Source organism: Cheilinus undulatus, linkage group 6 (genome assembly GCF_018320785.1).
Source record: "Cheilinus undulatus linkage group 6, ASM1832078v1, whole genome shotgun sequence".
NCBI classification, from domain to species: Eukaryota; Metazoa; Chordata; class Actinopteri; order Labriformes; family Labridae; genus Cheilinus; species Cheilinus undulatus.
The window spans coordinates 6,243,239-6,265,074 of NC_054870.1; the positions used below are offsets into that span (position 1 = coordinate 6,243,239).

The window sequence follows — 21,836 nt, forward strand, 5'->3', positions numbered from 1 at the left end:
ATGCTGGAAAACCTCCACTGTGACTGAATGAAAACAATTCTGCCAAAAAGAATGGGCCAAAATTTCTCCACAGTGATGTAAAAGACTCATGCTTGCTTGCAGTTGTTGCTGCCAAGGATGGAACAACTTTTTATTCAGTTTAGGCGTTAGTGACTTTTCACATAGGGCCAAGTAGGTTTGGATGTTTTTTACACCTTAATAAAATCATCCTTTAAAAACTGACATTTGGAATTAGTTTAACTTATGTTAAATTAAATCTGAAACTGTTATGTGTCAGAAATATGCAAAAAAAAAAATGCATGCATACCATGTCGGCCCGTATTTAACACCAGTATTTTCTGACTATCCAATGGCCAAATGAAAATAAAACTTCATTATTATGTCATTGAAATAAAGCGCTCTTGTTACTCTCAGATATCAAAACCTTATGTCATGGTATAAAACATAAGAACCAGCATGGAGAGGGATCAAAAATCCAGATTTAAGAACAGCCGTTTTTAACCATCATTTATGACTCTCCATCGTGTCTAAAAAAGAGTAAGGAGCACTTCAGCCTTCTTAAAAAGTCTCTAAGGATAAATCAGAAAACCTGACTCCAGTTCTGGTGTCTTTAAGTGAATATATTTTCATCAGATCATTAAAATGATATTTTTCTGAAACCAATCATCAGCGTTCATAAACTGAGCATTTTTAAGGAAAAGCAGGTGGCGGTGCCTGGCTGTTATCTTCTGCTCTTATGCAAACATGATGTATGCTCCATACACGCTACATGGTACATCTCACGCTCTCTTGTTATACAACATCACAGACACACTGGGCAGGCTGTCTGGTTTTCACTACACGGTGAAAAATGTAAAACATGTCATGTTTCATAATGCTTTAAACAGAGTCCTTAATAATATCTGCAGAAAAGAACTGAGTTAAAAATGTCCCAGTGAAGATTATTTAAGACACGAGAGGAGAACATGGCTTATTTTCTTTATGTACATGTACAGTATACACCTCTTTATCTCTTATTGTTCATACGTGCAGAAATACATCCCTCATCCAACGGTCCTCGACTTAATCACTCATTTCTTCTTTCGTCCTCCCCTCCATCAGCCCTTTCTTCTTCTTTTGTTTCTTGAATCATTTCCATGTGACTTCCTGGCATCCTGGTCTTCTCAGTAAGAGATCATCGCCTGAGCAGAAGAAGAGACAAAGATCAGAGTTAGAACACACTATTGATGGTAATGAGTAGGTTTGAAGTGGTGCCTGCACAAGCAGTATCTCTACTAAAAATTATGTCCCATATTTTTTAAATACTTGGTTCTCAACTGGACTGTGAAGCTGGACCGTGGGTGTGTGCCTGGAAAAAATGGCAGATATGGAGGGTAAAAACTATACATCCCCAGCTTTGCCAACATTCCACTCTCTGCCATTAAAGAATATGTCAACCTGTGAGGCTATCAAACATTCCATCCTTGCCTTTGAAATGACATCCTCCATAAAAGCCTATGGAACATTCTGTCCTTTCCTTTAAAGGTGATGTCACCCTTTAAATTTTATAGAACATTCTGCCCTTTCCTTTGAAGATGATGTCATTCTTTAAAATCTATTAAACATTCCATCCTTACTACTGATGATGTTGCCGCCCTTGAAAGACAATAGAACATTCTGTCTGTAAAACTTTGGAATCCATCAGTCTATAGAACATTCCATCCTTGCCTTTGAAATGACATCCTCCTTAAAAGCCTATGGAACATTCTGTCCTTTCCTTTAAAGGTGATGTCACCCTTTAAAGTCTATAGAACATTCCATCCTTGCCTTTTAAAATTTTGTAATCCACCAGTCTATAGAACATTCCATCCTTGCCTTTAAAATGATGTCATCCTTCATAGTCTACAGAAAATTCCATAATTGCCTTTGAAGAAAATGTCAGCCTTTAAAGTCTATAGAACATTCAATCCTTGCCTTTGATGATGATGCCACCTTTTAAAGTCTATAAACATTCTGCCCTTGCCTTTTAAAACGTTGTAACTCACCAATCTATAGAACATTCCATCCTTACCACTGATGATGTTGCCACCCTTTAAAGTCAATAGAACATTCTGTCTGTAAAACTTTGTAATCCATCAGTCTATAGAACATTCCATCCTTGCCTTTGAAATGACATTCTCCTTAAAAGCCTATGGAACATTCTGTCCTTTCCTTTAAAGGTGATGTCACCCTTTAAAGTCTATAGAACATTCCATCCTTGCCTTTTAAAATTTTGTAATCCACAAGTCTATAGCACATTCCCCCCTTGCCTTTAAAATGATGTCATCCTTCATAGTCTCCAGAACATTCAATAATTGCCTTTGAAGAAAATGTCACCCTTTAAAGTCTATAGAACATTCTGCCCTTGCCTTTTAAAATGTTGTAATTCACCAGTCTATAGAACATTCCATCCTTGCCTTTTAAAATGATGCCATCCTTCATAGTCTATAGAACATTGTATCCTTATCACCCTTTTTTCCCAAATCTTTTTTCACCTGCTATCACCCTTTCAAGTCTGCAGAATATTCCATCTTTGCCTTTAGGATGACTTTATCCTTAAAGGTCTATATAACATTACGTCCTTGCCTTTGATGATGATGCCATCACTTGCCTTTGAAAACAATGCCATCCTTTATAGTCTATAGAACATTACATCCCCTGCCCTTGATGATGATGTCACCCTTTTAAGTCTATAGAGAATTCCATCCTTGCTTTCATTATGAAGGAAATGTCTCAGTTTCTTTATTTTGCTGTATCTTTAGTTGAATTTCAAGTCCAAAATGCCTTATTAAAATTATGTTGTCATGCCTGAAAAATGTGTGAATTTGGGCCTTTTGTTGAGGAGATGGTCCTCATACTGAACCAGCTGAGAACTGTTTCATGCAAACCCATTCAGTAAAGGATAAACCACTTGTTTTTGCATATACAGTCACAAACAGGCCTTTTGTATGTATACATTCTCCACCAACCTCTGCCGATCACTGTGAAATTATGACAAAGACAGCAGGCTAAGAGGAAGTGGGGCCAACAGCCCTATTTGAGTTGCTAAATATCCAGGAAATCCACAAACTACAACCTCCATCTACTGTGTCTGATTTGTTTACTCTATATTAACCCAGAGAACAGGTTTGAGCCAACTAAAGGCAAGAGAAGGCAAGTTATGACATTCCTACCCAATCTAGGAAGAAAGCACAGTGTACTACTGAATGCTGCTCATAAGAGGGAATTCAGGAGTAGATGTGCTTTAGGGAGAGTAAAGAAATTTAAATATACAGTATATACAGTATATGCATTACATGCACTAAATCACTGGGCGAGAGTTAATGACTGGTGGACAGAGGGTGTTGATAGACGAGGATAAGGGCCATTGAAAGATTGTTTTTGAGACATGCTTTCTTTCCAAATTCTGTCTTTGATCTCAAAATTCTGACTTTGATCTCAAAATTCTGACTTTGTTTCAGTATCCTAACTTTGATCTTGGAATTCTGTCTTTGATCTTTAAGTTCTGACTTTTTTTCCCCGGAGTTCTGACTGTATTCTCAAAAGTGGAAAGAATATCTCAGATTTCTTTATTTTCCATTTTATGTTGAAGGGGTGGGAGTGGAAATTATAAAACAGGCACCTTCTGTATGTGGTCGGACACCAAAGTTATAAACCAATTATAGGGAAATGCTAAGAAACCTGGGTTAGAGGGCCGTCATGTTTATCTACCGCAAAGGCATCCAAAAAGGAACTTTCACAGCATTTTCTTCAAGCAATAGGGTACTTGTCCCCCCTCTGAGTCCACCAGTGGTCAGTGACACCAAGTAAACTCAGCGTAGAAGTCCACACAGCTCTGTGTGAAACAGGAAAGTGACCCTTCACCGGCTGAACATCTGCATCCTGAGGTCATCCCCTCACTCTCATACATAGAAAATGAGGACAGTAATATTATTTTACACTGATCAGGACTTTCCATCAAACATCTCCTCGATTTCCTTTTTACTATTAAAAACTTTACTGAATCATTTTTTAACCATATGGTCTTCAGGTGAAAATTTTGAAAAAGTTCAAGAGGTAATATAAGATCTGATCTGAATTAATAGATGACTGAGTGCTAACTTGTAGATAGATTCTAATTTTTTAACAGCATTAAAAATCATTTGTTTGACCTTAACTTTATCCAATATTGCCTCTTCATTTTTTGCTGGGACAGAGAAAATTACTTTGTTGATTTTTGGTCCCATGTTACACCAGCCACGTGCCCTTCTCGTTTTGGCACTAACAAGGAAACATAAAGGTTATTTTCTTTCATACCTGTTAGTGTTTATTGTTGCCAGGGGAAGTCCAGTCGGCTCTGCTGGCCCAGGACGATCATGGAGTTCCTGTTCCTGTTCCTGACAGCAGGTTCTACTGCCTCCATATCAGGTCTGTAGAGAAGAGGAGAAACTCATGACTAAGACCCTTTTAACATGTTTTATCTTTGAAAGACTTCCTCAGTCTGTGTCAGAGTAGATCAGCCTGTGAGGGAGCATACAGGCAGGGGAGACTCTACAGCTTACCCTTATAATTACACTCAGCGGAGAATTTGCCCTCATTTAGCTTTTTTTTTTATTTTTTTTAACTTCCTAAAAAGTTAGCAGACAGTTAACTTTAACAGGTTAAAGGTCAGCGTGGAGAATGCTCAGAGATCCTAGTCCAGTTTGTGTCTGACTGAGGTGAAGACAGGAAAGAGTTTCACTTTAGGTAACACAGTTTTGTACCCTGCTCAAGAATGATTGCCCCCCCCACTTCTCTGCTTTCACGCTAGTAACATCATACCATGCCCGAGCACACTTAAACACAGTCTGATACAGGAGGTGGCAGCATGCACAAGGTTGGTTTAAAGGGTGGAATGTTTAATAGGCTTTATAAGATGACATCATCAAAGGCAGAGGATGAAATGTGGGTGAAGCTGGGGATAAAATGTTTAATATGGATGACACCATCTTTAAAGGTAAGGCACACTAATTTATGAGCTATACAGGATAACATCATCTTCGAAGGCAGGAATAGAATTTTTTATATGCTTTAAAGGATGACGTCATATTCAAAGACAGGAATGAGATGTGTTATAATCTTAAAAGGATGACATCATCTTTAAAGGAAGGGATGATGTTTTTTCTAAGCTTAAAAGGGTGACATCATCTTCAAAGGCAGAGGTGGGATGTTTTAAAAGATTAAATGATTAGGTCATTCATAGGCAAGGATAAAATGTTTTAGATGCTTTAAATGATGGTGTCATCTTCATAGGCAGGGATAGGATGTTTTATATGCTTTATAGGATGACATCAAAATGGGATGTTTTATAAGATCAAAAGGATTATGTTATCTTCAAAGGCAGGGATGGGTTGTTTTATGAGATTAAAAGGATGACATCATCTTCAAAGGCAGGGATGGGTTGTTTTATGGGATTAAAAGGATGACATCATCTTCAAAGGCAGGGATGGGTTGTTTTATGGGATTAAAAGGATGACATCATCTTCAAAGGCAGGGATGGAATGTTTTTAAGATTGAAAGGTTGACATCATCTTAAAAAAGGCAGGGATGGAATGTTTTATATGCTTTACAGGATGACATCATCTTCAAAGGCAGGGATGAAATGTTTGTAAGAATAAAAGAAGGGCATAATCTTGAAAAAGGCAGGGATGGGATGTTCATGGAGCTGGGAATGTTGGGGGCTTTTCCCCTACATTTCTGCCATTTTGTATGCCATATTTGGGCATTTTTTGAAAAAACAGTAGGAAAAAAATGCTCCACCAGTTCCACCCACTTTTTCAAAAGTTGCCAACAAAGGACAGTCATCATAAGGGAGAATTTTTGGTATACATGTTTTCTAATAATGATAAATAGAGGAACTATTGTAGTTGCTTCATAAATCCACAGAGGATGAATGGGGCATGGTCTCGGAGCAGGCCTGGAGGATGGTCATCAGGAGGACAGAGCAGTACAGGACCAAGGTTGAAACGCCCAAGTACTGAACCGTCATATGCTCCCATACCTGACTAAACCTGGCCAAACTTTGAGAAATTAGTTTTACTTCAATTTCAATCAGACCAACAAGTTTGTATGGTTTTAAATGCCCAGTTGTAGTTGGACTAACACAAAAGTTGATTTTTTTTCTACTTGCAAGGTACTGAATGTCTGTATTTGCCAGCAGGGAGTGTGCACGTCTCTGCAGGAAGAGTGCACGTCTCAGCGGAGAGTGTGCACATCTCAGCAGGAGTGCTCTGTTCTTTCTAATGAATCCTGGATGGCAGCCATATCTCAGCAGGATTTAGCTTAAATCCATGCAGGAATGATCCCACTCCTCCAGGCATACCTCAGGCCTGACCCTACCCTCCCTCCTTTGCCCGTCTGGGTCCGTGCCAAACCCCAGTCAGGTCAGAGGGAGAGGCTGAAGGCTCCTCCGCCTCCTGTCAGATTCCTACACGACACAAACCTCTCAAAGTTCCCTTCTCTCTGCACACTGAGAGGCTCCTCCATCAGAGAAAAAGGGACCAAAGCTCCTTTTTCCCCTGTCTGCCAGGAACCCGTCACACACTGGTTCTTACCAAAAAATTCACTGAAGCTGACTACTTTCCACCCGGAAAAATTCCTCTTTCTCCCTCATGCTGGCTCTCATTCTCTGCAGTCAAATAACTCACATTCCTCCTGTCTTCTTCAAGTGGAGTCCAACAAACAAGGAAACAAGCAGAGCTCTTTTACAGTGGAGCTGGGCCACTGCCATTCTAACCCCAAAACATCGAGACATCACCACAACAAACAGAAAACATAAAGTTTATAGGCTTTAATGAGTTTGGGAACAACTGAAATTTAACATTTTGTTTTGATTTTAAAAATTTCTTCAAGGAAAACTGGATTAAAGGATGAATTTACTTAAATGGTTCCCAATAAAGTTCCAAAATACAACAACGGGATCCTCCATGATTTCAGCGTGGATATGAGTTTCAGGGTTTAAATGAGTCTCTTCTGTTGTGTCACACAATGACGATGAAAATCTGTTAAAATGATGCAATAAAAACTGCAGTTTGACTGTAAACTCTATGAACAATTGTCCCATCAGTGTAAAAAAATAAAGAAGTACAAAAGTAAATAAAACAGGCTTTACCTGACGAGCAAAACATCAAATTTAGTTGAATTTTATCAAAACAATGAGAGTTAATACAACCCTAAGAAACTCATAACGGGCTAAATGTGATCTGGACCTTGTTTTAATTTAAATCTAACTAACCCCTCAGAGCCCTGTAATTTATGTTTCTAGGAAGCTCAGCGTTAGTTCATGTAGGACACGGTAGTCATACGCCCAGCCATGATCAGCTGATATCCAGCTAAACCCGATTATTGCCTCCAGGCTCCCACGGCCAGTCACAGCTCATTCTCTCAACACAGTGGTGTATTTAAATATGATGTACCTCTCACTAATCCCTGCTTGCATTTATGCTGATGATCTGCACTGCTCCTGCTAGCAAAGCTTAACCTCCTCCACTCCAGCCTCCTCCTTTATAGCATAAAGCTTGTTGCACCCTCATATTCAGATTCATATGTATTAATTGCTTTAAAACTGAAGTGAACATTTGATCATTAAGTATTAAAATATTAGATTTTGTGTTCACAGTGACTGCCACCTACAGGTTGAAAACTTCTACTGCAGCTGAATTTGTACTTTATGACATTTTTGGCATCATCCCTCCTCACCACAAAGCTCAATATCTACAGCTCAATTTCTCCATGAATGTCAGCTTTACTGGTAGAAGCTCAGGGCTGAAATATGTGCACCACCAATCAGAGACATTTCTGTAACACTCTAGGATTGTGGGTAATGTAGCGTTGTTGACAGCACTATATTATCGCTATTATTTCTCTTAAAACGAGGTTAATTCCAGTAGAAGTAATGACCCCTCCATCCCAATATATCCTAGTTTCTTCCTTGTGTAGCTCGTGGTAAGTCAACCTTGAATGGTCTGACATTATGGCTAATAATCAATTCTAAAAAGCAGCATAGATTGAATAATGTTGTGGCTGATGAGGGACAGTAGGAAAGAGGAAGTGGGCGTGACTTATCTCCCTCCTTTCCATTCTTTATGACATCATACACACAATAAAGACATGATGTTATAAAAACATGTAGACATTTTCTTACTACTGTACTCTAACTCGATCTGCAACTTTGAAATTTAAATGAACGCTGTTGGTCCAACTTTAACTCATCATTTCTCATCCACGCTGGAGAAAAAACAAAAGATTGACGAACAAAGTGTGGTCTTATATAAAGTGGAATAAAATCTGGCCCTTTGCATTTGTTTTGGGGGAAATTTGCCCCCTTCATGTACAAAAGAGCCCCACTGTTAGAATAGAGCTCAGGATATATCACTGATAAATCCAACCTGCCAAAGCAGCTAGTGGAAGTCACTGCACCACCTGCCACGGCTGAAATCTACCTGCATTTGGCTGGTAGGCAGGTGTTAATGTCAAGTTCTGTTCCTTAGTAGAAAAACATATATGGAGGCCATAAAAACTTTTTCACACATTTACAGGAGGACTGAGGACTTCTAAAATTTATTACTCCATAGAGAAAATGGGGAGCAAAAGAAAAAGACAAACAAGTAAACTATATTTCGGTCACATGACCTTCAGTAGTGCTCACCTGTAGAGCTGAGGACAGGACATCTTCAGAGATGAAGAGCTCAGTCCCAGCCTGCTCTGGTTCCTCAGCTTCGTCTTCCTCACCAGGTCTTTGACTCGGCCCCACGTGTAGTTTTCGCTTAGCTGAAACAAAAACAACAACTTCTTAAAAACTCACCTCAAAATCTGTCAAAGAAAGTCTGTGGTTGAGATGCTGACTCTAAAAAAGGATGTTCATGCTAGAAAACTCTCCAGTGTGGCTGAATTAAAACAATTCTGCAAAGAAGAGTGGGCCAACATTCCTCCACAGTGATGTGAAAGTTATCACAAACGCTTGCCAGCAGTTGCTGCTGCCAAGGATGGAACAACCAGATATCGGGGTTTCACAAAGGTATGTCTGGATAAATATATAAATGACCCACCCTGCGATGGGGGGCTGACAGCCCCTCTGTGCTGTCCCTGAAGCGGACCTCCCCCTCAGTGTAGCTCCTTCGGTTCAGGCTTCTCCTCCACAGCGGCACCGGGGTCAGATCCTCACCATTCACATCTAAAACACAAATCACACATTAGAGATGCTGTTAGTGAGTGGGAGAGCTGAATTATACAGCATAGAGTACAGTATACTGTGAAATGTTTTCAATAACATCTTTGGTTTGGTTGCTCAGCTTTTTTGACAGAGGCAAAGGGTCGCCTTCGTTATGAGGGACAATGAGAGAAAAACAGAAGTTAGACATCTGAATTACGTCCTTTTGGCCATTATATAAGTGCAACAATCAAGACCCATTTTTCTGAGCTAAAAACATCTGTCTGCTTCTGCTGGAATCAACCCTGAGGCCCTGACAGACCTGATCAGATCCCCTCATGATGATAAATCCTGGTCTGCACTGTAAACAGTCTGGCATGTCGTAAAGACATTTTCTCCATTTAAAGCTCTCTAACGTTCTGCAGCTCCTTACATAAAGACTCCTCTGCCTGATCTCTTCCACATGTTCCCATCAAACAGCTGTTTTTAAACTGGTTTTATTGGGGTGGGTCACCAAAACAAAATACTCATTTAAAATGTTGTGTTTGTGTGGGTATGCACTTAGACAGGAGTGGAACAGGACTATAAGAATGAAATGCAAATAAAACCAGAACAATATGGGAGTCGTTGGCTTTGAAGCTGTAATTTTCACATTGTCAACCTGTAAAGTGGGCAATCCTTTCTTTTTATCCCCAACTCTACTTCAGTTTCACATTGAGTCTATTTTAGACAAAGCTGCCGTGAGCATGAAAGCTGAGCTGAGTGTATTGACCCAAACAGGAAGTCAGGGACAAGTGCATACAGACTGTTTGGTCTGAAACACCATTTAGGACAGGGATCTTCAAGTATATTTGCATGAGGGCCAGATTTAGTCTTGACAGAGACTTTCAAATAAACAAAAATTAGAGGGGACATATTATGCAAAAATCACCTTTTTAAGCTTTTATAACAACAAAAACGTGCCCCTGACCTGTCTACAGTCCCTTCAAGTACCAGAAAAAAATGTTTCAATATCCATCATTTTGGAGGATGGATTTAACATCTGCAGATATTTAAAGCCTAAAGATACCCTTCAAACCACAACATCTTCTTTTCCTCCTCACATTTTCTGAATTTAAAGATTTTCTGGGCGCCAAATAGGAAGCTTTGGGGGCCCTGAAATGGCCCTCGGACCACCAGTTGATGATCAGTGATGTAGGGACTAACTGTACTGTAAATCTCATCATTATATCAACGTTTCTGTCCTGACTGCTCAGTGCTTTTTTAAAGTTTTCATTATTTGGATTGTGCTCCTTTTTCCCACCCCTGTGCTCTATTAATAACCCTCAGCCGGTTCATATTTCTGTAGTTTGGACGTCTCCTGTTTGCTCACCCAACAATCAAATGTCCCGATGTATTTGGTTGGAACATAATTGAATATTTTAAAGACCAAGTGGGGTTAAAATCTACTCAGGGCCCGTTTATCTCTGGTTTGTTTAATTGATGTGAGGGGTCTGTTGGTGCTGGAGGGGGCTGCTCACATGTTGAGAGGGGAGCGATGACTGTTATGACAAATGGTGATGAATATCAGCTGTTTTTGTAGCCTCTGTTCATCTCACTCCCCGCGTCTCCACATGTAAACACACCTCCCCTCATCACGTGGATTTTACTGATCATCAGTGGTTGACACTGAACCGAGGCAACGGATCGGTCTCTTGTTTTTATCTTCAAACATTGAAAATAAAAAGACAGATAGAGGTGAGATCTCTGATTTTCACCTGTGTCTGTGAGCCTGACGACTGAAAATCTTTACAGACAAATCTCTGATATAAAGGCTCAGCTCCAACTTTTAACCCCTATTGTTGATTTCAAGTGCCACCTTGCCCTCAAACAGTAAGAAGGGTTCTTAAGGCTGATGACAAACAGCAGAGCTCCCACCTGTTAGTCATATCAGTAATCCCCCTGATTATGAACAACAGATCATTTTTCAAACCAGACCAGATGAGTCATTAAAAACACATCAGCATCCTTTATCTCTCTCACTTTTAGAGCAATAGCAGCAATATTTCCCTAAAATGTTGCACAAGTGAGTAGAACAGTTCCACCCACTTTTTCAGAAATTGCCATCTATGGGTGGAATGTTTTAAAACTTTTAAAGGATGAGATCATCTTCAATGGCTAGGATGGAATGTGTGTATTGTTAAGGGGGTTAACATAGTTTTTCAAAGCAAGGATGGAATATTTACAAATTTTCAAAGGATAAAATAATCTGCAGAGGCAAGCATGGAATTTGTGTTAGAACTGAAGGATGAAATCATCTTTCAAAGGCAGGGATGGAATGTTTTACAACTTTTAATGGATGGAATAATCTTCAGAGGTAAGGATGAAATTTTGTGTTGACTATAAAGGATGACATCATCTGGCAAAAGCAAAAGTGGATTGTTTTAGCAGGTTTTTAGGATTGCATAATTTTTCAAAGGAAAGAATAGAATGTTTTGCAAACTTTTAAGGATTACATCATCTCTCAAGGGAGAGGATGGAATGTTGTATAGGCCTGAATGATGATCATTATCTTTTAAAAGCAATAATTGATTATTTTAGCAGGGTTAAAGGATCCCATCATCTTTCACAGGAAAGAATAGAATGATTTGTTAACTTTTAAGGATGACAGCATCTCTAAAAGGTGAGGATGGAATGTTCTGAAAGCTTTAACAGATGGCATCATCTTTTAAAGGCAAGAATGGAATGTTTAATACAGTAAGTGATTAAGCCTGAGCCTCAGTTGTAGGGGAGTATCTGTAAAGGTATTCACAGCATGCTGGAAAAACATTTTTTATTCTCTGCATTTTTCATGTCAGAGATTTTCCCTGAATTAAATAATTAATATAACAAGTATGCATTGATTTTGATATTTATATTGTTGATTAAATGATAGCCAGGTGAGTTATTTGGTTAAAAACATCACTGATCCAGGTGCAGGACAAACTTAGCAGAGAGAAAGGAGGCACCACTTTGTCATCAGGGATCACTAAAGTCACTCCAAACTCAGAGTTCCTCACAGGAGCTGTAACCTCGGCTTGGTGAGAGCTGTCCCCTCCTAATCCGGGCCCCTCATCCCTCCTGACTCCTCAACCTCTTCTCCAGATCCAGTTTCCTGCCCATCTGAGGAAGAACCGAGGCATTCCTGAGTCCACGGGACGTTTTGTGTTCCCGTCATGAGCAGGATGCCAGGAATTCCGTTCAAGTCTCCCAGTCGAGTTATAATTTCATCTTCTAACCCGGCGGGACCACCGAGCTGTTGGCCAACACCTCCTCCTCAGGCAATATGAGCCATTCAGAAAACAGGGCCGTAATGATAACCTCCAGGGAGATGACCGTGTTCCTGTATGACTAACATCACCTGGAGCTGGTGTCTGATGACAGGGTAAACACTGAGGGGGAAAACATGTGGGGTGGCTCCGGGGTCACGTTGTGAAATAGAAGGCTTTTTAATAACAGCTCCATTTCAAGAAGGTATCAGACTAACGCTGGAATAAAACTTTAATTCATGGCCTGGCCTGAGCATGTTTGTTGACACGTCCCTCAGAACAGGTTATTACGCACTGATCCTCGGTGTAATTAAACCCTAAAGGTTCATTAAGGGCCAGGCCAGTGACCTCCAGGGCTCAGAGCCCCAGTATCAGATACAGGACAATATGTAGACAGTAACCCAGGCCACCTCTCTATCATTATTAGACCACAGATTAGCTTTGCCTGTGTTGACTGTACTTTGTCAGCAGCATTTCCAAAAGGTATCAACTCTGGTCTACTACTCAGTAAAAAAAAAGAGGAGAATGTCCTCATACCCTAACCTTGCAACGCAGATGGATACGCCTGTTTGCCTTTTTTCTCATTGGTGAATCCATCTTGCAAAGCTCCCGTCTGAACCTCTTGGGCCTGGTTAGAAAGTGACTGGACCAATCAGCGTCAAGGGGCAGTACTTTCAGACGTGGCGGAGTTGCAAGATTTTGCAAGCAGCAACAAGAGGCCGGTGCTGCTAAGGCGCCAGTTTTATCAGGACTTTTCCATTAATAGACGATACCATCCATTAAAGGCACAAAAACATTCCATCTTTACCTTGAAAAGATTATTTCAATCTTCAAAGCCCATAAACCATTCCATCTTTGCCTTTGAAAGATGATGTCACCCTCTAAAGCCCACAAAACATTCCATCCATGACTTTGAGAGATGAAGTCATCCTATAAAGCCTACCAAACATTCCATCCTTGACTCTGAAAGATTATGTTTTCCTATAAAGCCTGCAAAACATTCCATCCTTGTCTTTGAAGGATGAAGTCATCCTTTAATCCAAACCAACCAAAAAATCATTTACTTTTAAAAGACAAGCCTATAACATTCCATCCTCTGCACTTTAAAGATGATGTCATCTTTAAAAGACTAAAAAACATTTCATCCTCTGCACTTCAAAGATGATGTCATCCTTTAAAGACTGTAAAACATTCCATCCTCTGCACTTTAAAGATTATGTCATCCTAAGAAGCCTATGAAACATTCAATCTTCTGCACTTTAAAGATGCAGTCCTTCTTTTAAGACTATAAAACTTTCAAGCCTCTGCCCTATAGAGATGATGTCCCCCTTAAAAGCCTATGAACCATTCCATCCTCTGCACTTTAAAGATGACGTCCTTCTTTAAAGTCAATAAAACATTCCATCCTCTGCACTTTCAAGGTGATTTTCTTCTTTCCAAACAATAAAACATTTTATCCTCTGCACTTTAAAAATGATGTCCTCTAAAGCCTTTAAGACTTTCCATCTTTGCCTTTGAATGATTATCTCATATTTCTTGACCTATAAAACATTCCATCCTCTGCACTTTACAGATGATGTCACCCTTAGAAGCCTATGAAACATTCCATCCTCTGCAATTTAAAGATGACGTCCTTCTTTAAAGACTATAAAATATTCCATCCTCTACACTTTCAAGGTTATTTCCTCCTTTCAAGACTAAAAAACATTCCATCCTCTGCACTTTAAAGATGATGTCATCCTTTAAAGACTGTAAAACATTCCATCCTCTGCACTTTAAAGATTATGTCATCCTGTCAAGCCTATGAAACATTCAATCTTCTGCACTTTAAAGATGACGTCCTTCTTTAAAGTCAATAAAACATTCCATTCTCTGCACTTTCAAGGTGATTTCCTTCTTTCCAAACTATAAAACATTTTATCCTCTGCACTTTAAAAATGATGTCCTCTAAAGCCTTTAAGACTTTCCTTCTTTGCCTTTGAATGATTATCTCATATTTCTTGACCTAAAAAACATTCCATCCTCTGCACTTTAAAGATAATGTCACCCTTAGAAGCCTATCAAAAATTCCATCCTCTGCAATTTAAAGATGATGTCCTCCTTTAAAGACTATAAAACATTCCATCCTTGCAGACTGAGACAGGAATTTTAATATGAGTTTCTCAGATTCTGTGCTCTTATACCACCACTCCTAAACGTCATTCTCTTTTAACCTTGATGTTAAAATGTTAACCACATCTGTTGAATTTCCCTCCATTTTTGATGTGAAGTATGGTCTGAGTCAAGGTTACCTCTCCTGGAGTATATGAGAGGATGCCGGGTGACCTCAGGGATGGTGGTCAGATCCGAGAGTGTCCCACTGGGGGACAAACACTCATTTCTAGGGTGTCTCCTCTGGACATCCTGGAAGGCCAGGCTGGCTGCTCCACAGCTGCAGTGCTGCTGGAAGAAGTCCTGTTTAAAGACACAAAGACTTCATTATACAAGGAATGAGAATATAAATGTGTCATTCTTTTAAACTGTGTGTGTTGTCAGTTGATCATTGTTGTTTTTTAACATATTTTGACAGTTTTTGCTTCAGAAGAAGAATTATTATACAAGATATTTCATTGGGTATACTACAATATGAAACAGTTAGACAAGATACAATACCATACAACATGACCTAATACAAAACATTGAGATACGACACAATAAGAACAGAAATATAGACTGGACTAGACATTAGAGCTCAAAAGACCACATGAGATGAGACAGGAGGAGACTAAATGAGACAACAAGAAATGTTACAGCACAACATAAAATAATCGATGACAAGATGAGAAGAAACCAGATGTAGCATTTTTTTATAAACCACAGACTTTCTATAACTGCCTTCATCTGAACTAGACTGGTCTCAGCACATTTAACCTGTCCTTCCCTTTGACCTTGGCTCTGAAAACAACAATTCTAACCCCTCAGTCATCCCAGTGCATCAGTCAAAGTGAGCTCATATCCTTCCTCTCTTCTTAAACAGGCTACAGTCTGAATCTGGTTTTTGCTTCATGATCTCTTTTCCTGGTCTGAAGTGGAGGAAAGGTTCACATGGGCCTCTAAGACAACATATCAGTGGTGAGAGTCAACATATACATGGGCTTCCTTCCTGTTTTCTCTGGGAGAGCAAGCCTCTGCTAGCTGTATGTACATTATTATATAACAGCTGCTCATTTATATTCTTAGACAGGAACGGAGGATAGATGACGCTGAGACCGTCACGGTCAATGCTTCTCCTTTTTTTTGTTTTTTGTAACTCCTCATGGTATGGGTGAAATCTGAGAGGGCTTTGTAAGGCCAGACCAGAGAGGGTAGAAGAAGAGAGGCCAGACCAGAGAGAGCAGAAGAAGAGAGGCCAGACCAGAGAGAGTGGAAGAAGAGAGGCCAGACCAGAGAGAGTGGAAGAAGAGAGGCCAGACCAGAGAGAGTAGAAGGAGACGCGCCAGACCAGAGAGAGCAGAAGAATAGAAGCCAGACCAGAGAGAGTAGAAGGAGACGCGCCAGACCAGAGAGAGTAGAAGAAGAGAAGCCAGACCAGAGAGAGAAGAAGGAGACGCGCCAGACCAGAGAGAGTAGAAGAAGAGAGGCCAGACCAGAGAAAGTAGAAGAAGAGAGGCCAGACCAGAGAGAGAAGAAGAAGAGAAGCCAGACCAGAGAGAGTGGAAGAAGAGAGGCCAGACCAGAGAGAGTAGAAGAAGAGAGGCCAGACCAGAGAGAGTGGAAGAAGAGAGGCCAGACCAGAGAGAGTAGAAGAAGAGAGGCCAGACCAGAGAGAGTAGAAGAAGAGAGGCCAGACCAGAGAGAGTAGAAGAAGAGAGGCCAGACCAGAGAGAGTAGAAGAAGAGAGGCCAGACCACAGATTTTAATTCTTGTTCTACATAAAGTCAACGAGTAGTGTTGAAGAAGAGCAACTATTTCTAACTTCTTGAAGGATCAGAATGTTAACATTACTTCTGAGATAAATCATAAAGGATATTTCGGTCAGCCTGCTGCTGTCAGGGACTAAAAGTAAGGGGATTTGTGTGTCTCTCTTTCTACTTTTTTTTTTTTTTTTTTAGTTTTTTTAGTCAGAGCCATTTTGGTCAGGTTCTTGTTTTCATAAAGCCATTTTTTTATTGAAGTTTTAGTTAAATACAATAACTTTTGTTTTAGACATTTTGTTAGTTTTAGCTGACTACAGTTTAATAAGCATGTGGAAAACTGTTATTTAAAACTAAGAATCCAAAACAACAAAAAAGTTTCCTAATTAGAAATTGTGAGTGGACAGAAAGTTTCCCATGAGGCAGCAGCTGGTCACAGCTATCTGGGCTGAGAAGCATACATAAAAAAAATAACAGGAAATATGGGGTCAAACTTTGGACAATCTGTGCGGAAACTGACGGTCCAAACAGAGAGCAGGTTCCCCAAGACTATGGCCTTTTAACATGCACATGAGCGTTTACTAACCCCTCTCTTTAAACCAGATAGAAAGTACTTAAGGGGATTTTTCACAGTCCCACCCTTCATTCCCAAATTTAGAGGAGAGAAGTGGGCCAGGTCCTGAAGCAGCAAAGCAGCCCCAGACCATAACACTACCACCACCGCCATGTTTGACTGTTGATATCACGTTCTTCAGATGAAATGCTGTGTTAGTTTTACTTCAGATGGAGCGCACACCTTCCAGGAATTCAGCTTTTGTCTGGTCAGTCTACAGAATATTTTCTCATAAGTTTTGGATTATCAGAATTAAAAAAAAAAAAAAAAAGAAAAAAAAAAAGGTAAGACGAGCCTTATGTCTAACCCAGTCTCTAAGTAATTGTTGAATCATGAACTCTGACCTTAACTGAGGCCAGTGAGGCCAGCAGGTCTCTAGTTGTTGTTCTGGGTTCTTTTGGGACCTCTTGGATGAGCTGTCGATATGCTCTTTGAGTCATTTTGGCAGACCTACCGCTCATGGGAAAGATCACCACTGTTCCAACTTTTCTCCATTTGTGGATAATGGCTCTCAGTGTGGTTGGCTGGAGTCCAAAAGCCTTAGAAGTGTCTTTGCAACCCTTTCCAGACTGATAGATGTCAGTGACTTGTTTCTCACCTGTTCCTGAATTTCTTCAGATGGCGCCATGATCCATTGCTTTTTGAGATCTTCTAGCCTACTTCACTTTGTCTGACAGGTTCTATTAAAGAGATTTCTGGATTCAACAGCTCAGGCAGTTGTATGCTGAATTTAAAGCAGAGCTGTTGTAGAAGATCACATTAAGTAGAAAAGTGTACCCATGTGAGAGTCCCGGGTGTTAAAGGTGGATGGCCCGTCTCGATCTGTGTGGTTAGCCCTCACACGGTAGTTTATCCCATCTCTGAGGATTTAAAAAGAGACCCCCGTAGTGAACCAACGACCCTTCACCCTTCATGAAAGGAGAGGGCTGCTGGAGGTATTATAAAGTTAGTGAAGGAGAAAAAAACACCCAGGAATGTCGCCTCATCACTTCCTGTCCATAAGAGACTGAAGAGGAGGAACCCAACGTTTGAACTTTGTTATATTTCTCTGGATTTAGTCTGGACTAGTGAGGAGATTTTACAGTCGTCTCAAGAACTCATTACCATGTGAGTGAGTGCTGGAGTATCACAAAAGAAATTAAACTGAATGAAATATGAAATAATGATAAAGGAACAGAGAGAATATACAGAAAACACAAACATGTAGCTCCATAATAGTGCAGTTTCATTTTCAATCTCAACATCGTCTTCAAGCAATCATGAAAACAAGATCATCTAAATCAAATGATAACTCTGCTGCATATCATGTTGTACTTTACAGTGTGTTTTATTTTTTGTTGATAGAAGTATTTCTGTTTAATTATTGCTCTAAAATGCCATCAATCATGTTTTTTACTCCTTTGTTTTCATTTATCCCTTGGTTTTTAAAGTAATGTCAGTATTGAAGTTTGAATAATACATTCAAATTTTGATGCCTCTGACCACAGAACAGTTTTCCACGTTGCCTCAGTCCATTTTAAATGAGCTCTGGTTTGTAGAAAACGGTGGCGATTCTGGATCCTGTATCCTCCCACGTATGGTTTCTTCTTTCCATGATCCAAGTTTAACTGTCATTAGTGGAAGAGTTCCTGAGTCCATGCAGTGGTTTCCAGTACAGAATCATGCCTGTTATCAATGCAGTGGCCCCTGAGGGCCCCAAGATCTCCAGTATCCAATATTGGCCTTCAGTGGTGGGAGATTCAAAGTCTTGGTTATTTTACATTTAGAAACATTTATCTGAAATTGTTCCACAGTTTTTAGACACAGTTTTTCCATAGATTGGTGAACCCCTGCCCGGCTTTACTTCTGAGATGCTCTGCCTCTCTAAAATGCTCCTTTTATACCCAGTCATGTCACTGACCTGTTGACGGTTAGCCTAATTACCTCCGCCAAGGAGGTTATGTGATCAGGTGGGTTTGTTTGTTTGTTTGTTAGCAACATAACACAAAAAGTCATGGGCGGATTTTCATGAAATTTTCAGGAAATGTCAGAAATGGCATATGGAAGAACTGATCAGATTTTAGGACTGATCCGGATCACTGTCTGGATCCAGGAATTTTTTAAAGGATTCTGTACTATTGGGAGATAGGGCTGCGTTGTTACCACTTTACACCAGGAGAAGGCGGACATCAGTAACTTATCCAAAGTTTTGGAGTTTATAGAGTTTCAAAGACGTACGCCTGGTCGAGGAGACGAGTTGGAGCATAACAGAGAGAAAGACAGCGAACTGTAGCGAGAATACTCACAATGCTGGGAGGAATAGAGGAATATTCACCCTCTGCCATGACTTTCACATGTAGTGAAGCCAGTGCTTTGCCTCACCGTGTCTCCACCCCACCGGGGAGAGAGTAATCGGTGAATGAGATTTTGGGAGTGATCCAGATCACCATCTGGATCCAGGAATGTTTTTAAAGGATTCTTCACTATTGGGAGATAGGGCTGATGGTGGAGGTCTGTGCTCTCTGAGTGCTTTTCCAGTTAGTTTTAAAATGTTCCTCCAGCTGTTTTTCAATAGTACCAATTACTTTTCCAGCCTGTTGTTGCCACGTCCCTACTTTTTTGAGATGCATTGATGCCATCAAATTCAAAATGAGCTAATATTTTCTCTGAAATTGTAAAACTTCTTATCTTCAACATCCAATATGTTGCTTGATTTCTATTGTGAATAAAATACGGATTTATGAGATTTGACAACCATTGACTTCTGTTTTTATTTTCATTTTACACAGCGACCAAACTTTTTTTGGAATTTGGGTTGTAGTTTCAGAACTGTACGCCCAGTTTTTGATTATTAAGGCCACATTAAATTTGGATGGCAAGGATAGGACCTTCTCAGAGATTATTCCTCCAATGAGACGGCCAAACTTACGAGTGGTGTCCCACAAGGCTCTGTGCTGGGCCTCATCTTCTTTAAGTTCTTTAAGTTGTCTCTGAAATTCACAAGCAGGGCTACACTGCAGTCTTTGACTGTTTCAAAAGTGTTAAAACATGACTGACCTTGAATTTTCTAAATCTAAATGACACTGAGACAGGGTTTGGTCAGCCTGGGCCATCTTGGCCTTCAGGCTTGTAGTGTTACTGGACTGGAGGTCTTTTATTTCATGTCTTACTGCCTTGTATTTAATCTGCAGATGTTCACAGCTGTCATTCGTACTCAGATCTGTCAGTAATGGTCTATCAGACATATAAGACAGTGGTCCCTCAGGTCTGAAGACTTAGATCTGCTACTTCAAGCCTCACAGCAGGGGTCGCTCCATAAGTTTTGTCAGCACAGCTGCGTGGGCCCCCTTTGCCTCCTGATTATGCCATAGAGCTCAACTAAATGTTAATAATGAGAATGTGCAGATTTACAAACTTCAGAAGACTAGTCGTATTCACTGAAGACCTGACAGAGAGTCTTTCTTCCTTCCGTTGCCGTCTTCGCTCGAGCTTTGAAGTCGGAGTCTCCCGCTGTCTCGAGACACGGCTTCAATAGAAAGCTGCTCTGTGTCCGAGCCAAAACGGACAGCACCAGTGTCTGAATCCTCTCTGAAGATATTTTGCCAAGATCTTTACCAAGAGAGCAACATTCCTCTTATTCAGAGAGTCCAAGGTTGTCAACAGAGGGAGGATTTTACTTCCAAGAGGTTCAAGAAGAAGGGATGAAAATCCAGACAGTGTGAGAAATTGTGCTTTATGGTTAACTGGACAAAAATCTCATGTACAAAAATCAACATGTACAGAGTTTAGACATTTAAATCTCAAAGCCATATGAGACCCCAGAGCTGTTACATTGTTCATGCTTTCCCCGTTCAACATAGAATAACATATCTAGGGATGTGCATGATTAGCTAAAATCATCAAGTCAGATCCTTCAGTAGTTGGTACCAGTATTTCTAGTCAATTTACCCCTTTTTTTAAAATACTTGTAATCATTTTAGGTCCTCAACTAACAGTCAAACCCTCCATCTAAACTGTAGCACACCTGTTGGCCACTAGTACCCACTGTAGCTACACTAAATGCCTACTTCCATGCTGCCATGATGCTCTTTAACCCAAATGTTAACAACAGTAAACTGATAGCATCGATAGCATCTCATAGAAACAGCACGTCTCTTGAATGGAGGCAAAATTGTCCGGGTATTCAGCACAGGAACGTGGACGTTTACCTGCAAAGGGGATCGAGAGCCAGCGGTGCTGGTACTGATACATTACAGGAAATGAAAGAGGAGTGACCCACCTCTTTAGTCTTCGTCACCCTGCTGTCTTTCTGCAGGCCGACGATCTGTCTCTGCAGACGTAGGTTGGTCTCTTGCAGCTGACCGATCTTCTCCAGGAGCTGGCAGATGTGCTCCAGGTAACCCAGACCGGACCCCAGAGGGTTGGAACTCACCTGCTGAGACTGGACAGACAAAAGAGAGATTGTCAGAGGTAAGTCATGCTAACTCTGACTGATGAAAACAATAAAACATGGTTACTACAGTAGTTTCATTTCAATGATTCAAATTTGTTTATTTGTTAACTCATCTGGGACCAATCAGGACCCGCCATGATTTCTGACCACCAGTTCTCCTGAGATTTGTACTGTTCTCCCCATAAAGCCGTTTAGTTTGAAATGTGAAAAATTTAAAAAATGAGGGGAGAAATGCAAAAACACACTTTTTGAACAAGAAAAGGTCCACAGTAATATTAACACCCCAAACTCTGCTTTGCAAAACAGGCTTATACACTCTTTTTAGGGGGAAAAGCGGTTAAAAAATAAGACGTTTGGGGGAATAGAGGAGCCATTCTGGAGTCTAAATTCTTAACTCAAAGGGTTGTTTTAGAATTTAGAGTGCATG

General features: G+C 40.3%; 1 protein-coding gene across 1 annotated transcript in view; it reads right to left on the bottom strand.

Annotated features, from left to right (window-relative positions):
• Positions 1 to 21,836, bottom strand: part of si:ch211-250c4.3 (uncharacterized protein LOC100535981 homolog) — a 63,197-nt gene continuing 41,361 nt past the window's right edge. The window contains exons 3-8 of the mRNA XM_041790205.1: positions 21,236 to 21,397; positions 14,763 to 14,925; positions 9,084 to 9,208; positions 8,684 to 8,805; positions 4,315 to 4,427; positions 1 to 1,181 (exon numbers count right to left, since the gene is read on the bottom strand). Coding sequence (XP_041646139.1) covers positions 4,325 to 4,427; positions 8,684 to 8,805; positions 9,084 to 9,208; positions 14,763 to 14,925; positions 21,236 to 21,397 — 675 coding nt within the window. The 3' untranslated portion in view covers positions 1 to 1,181; positions 4,315 to 4,324. The remainder of the gene's footprint in view (positions 1,182 to 4,314; positions 4,428 to 8,683; positions 8,806 to 9,083; positions 9,209 to 14,762; positions 14,926 to 21,235; positions 21,398 to 21,836) is intronic.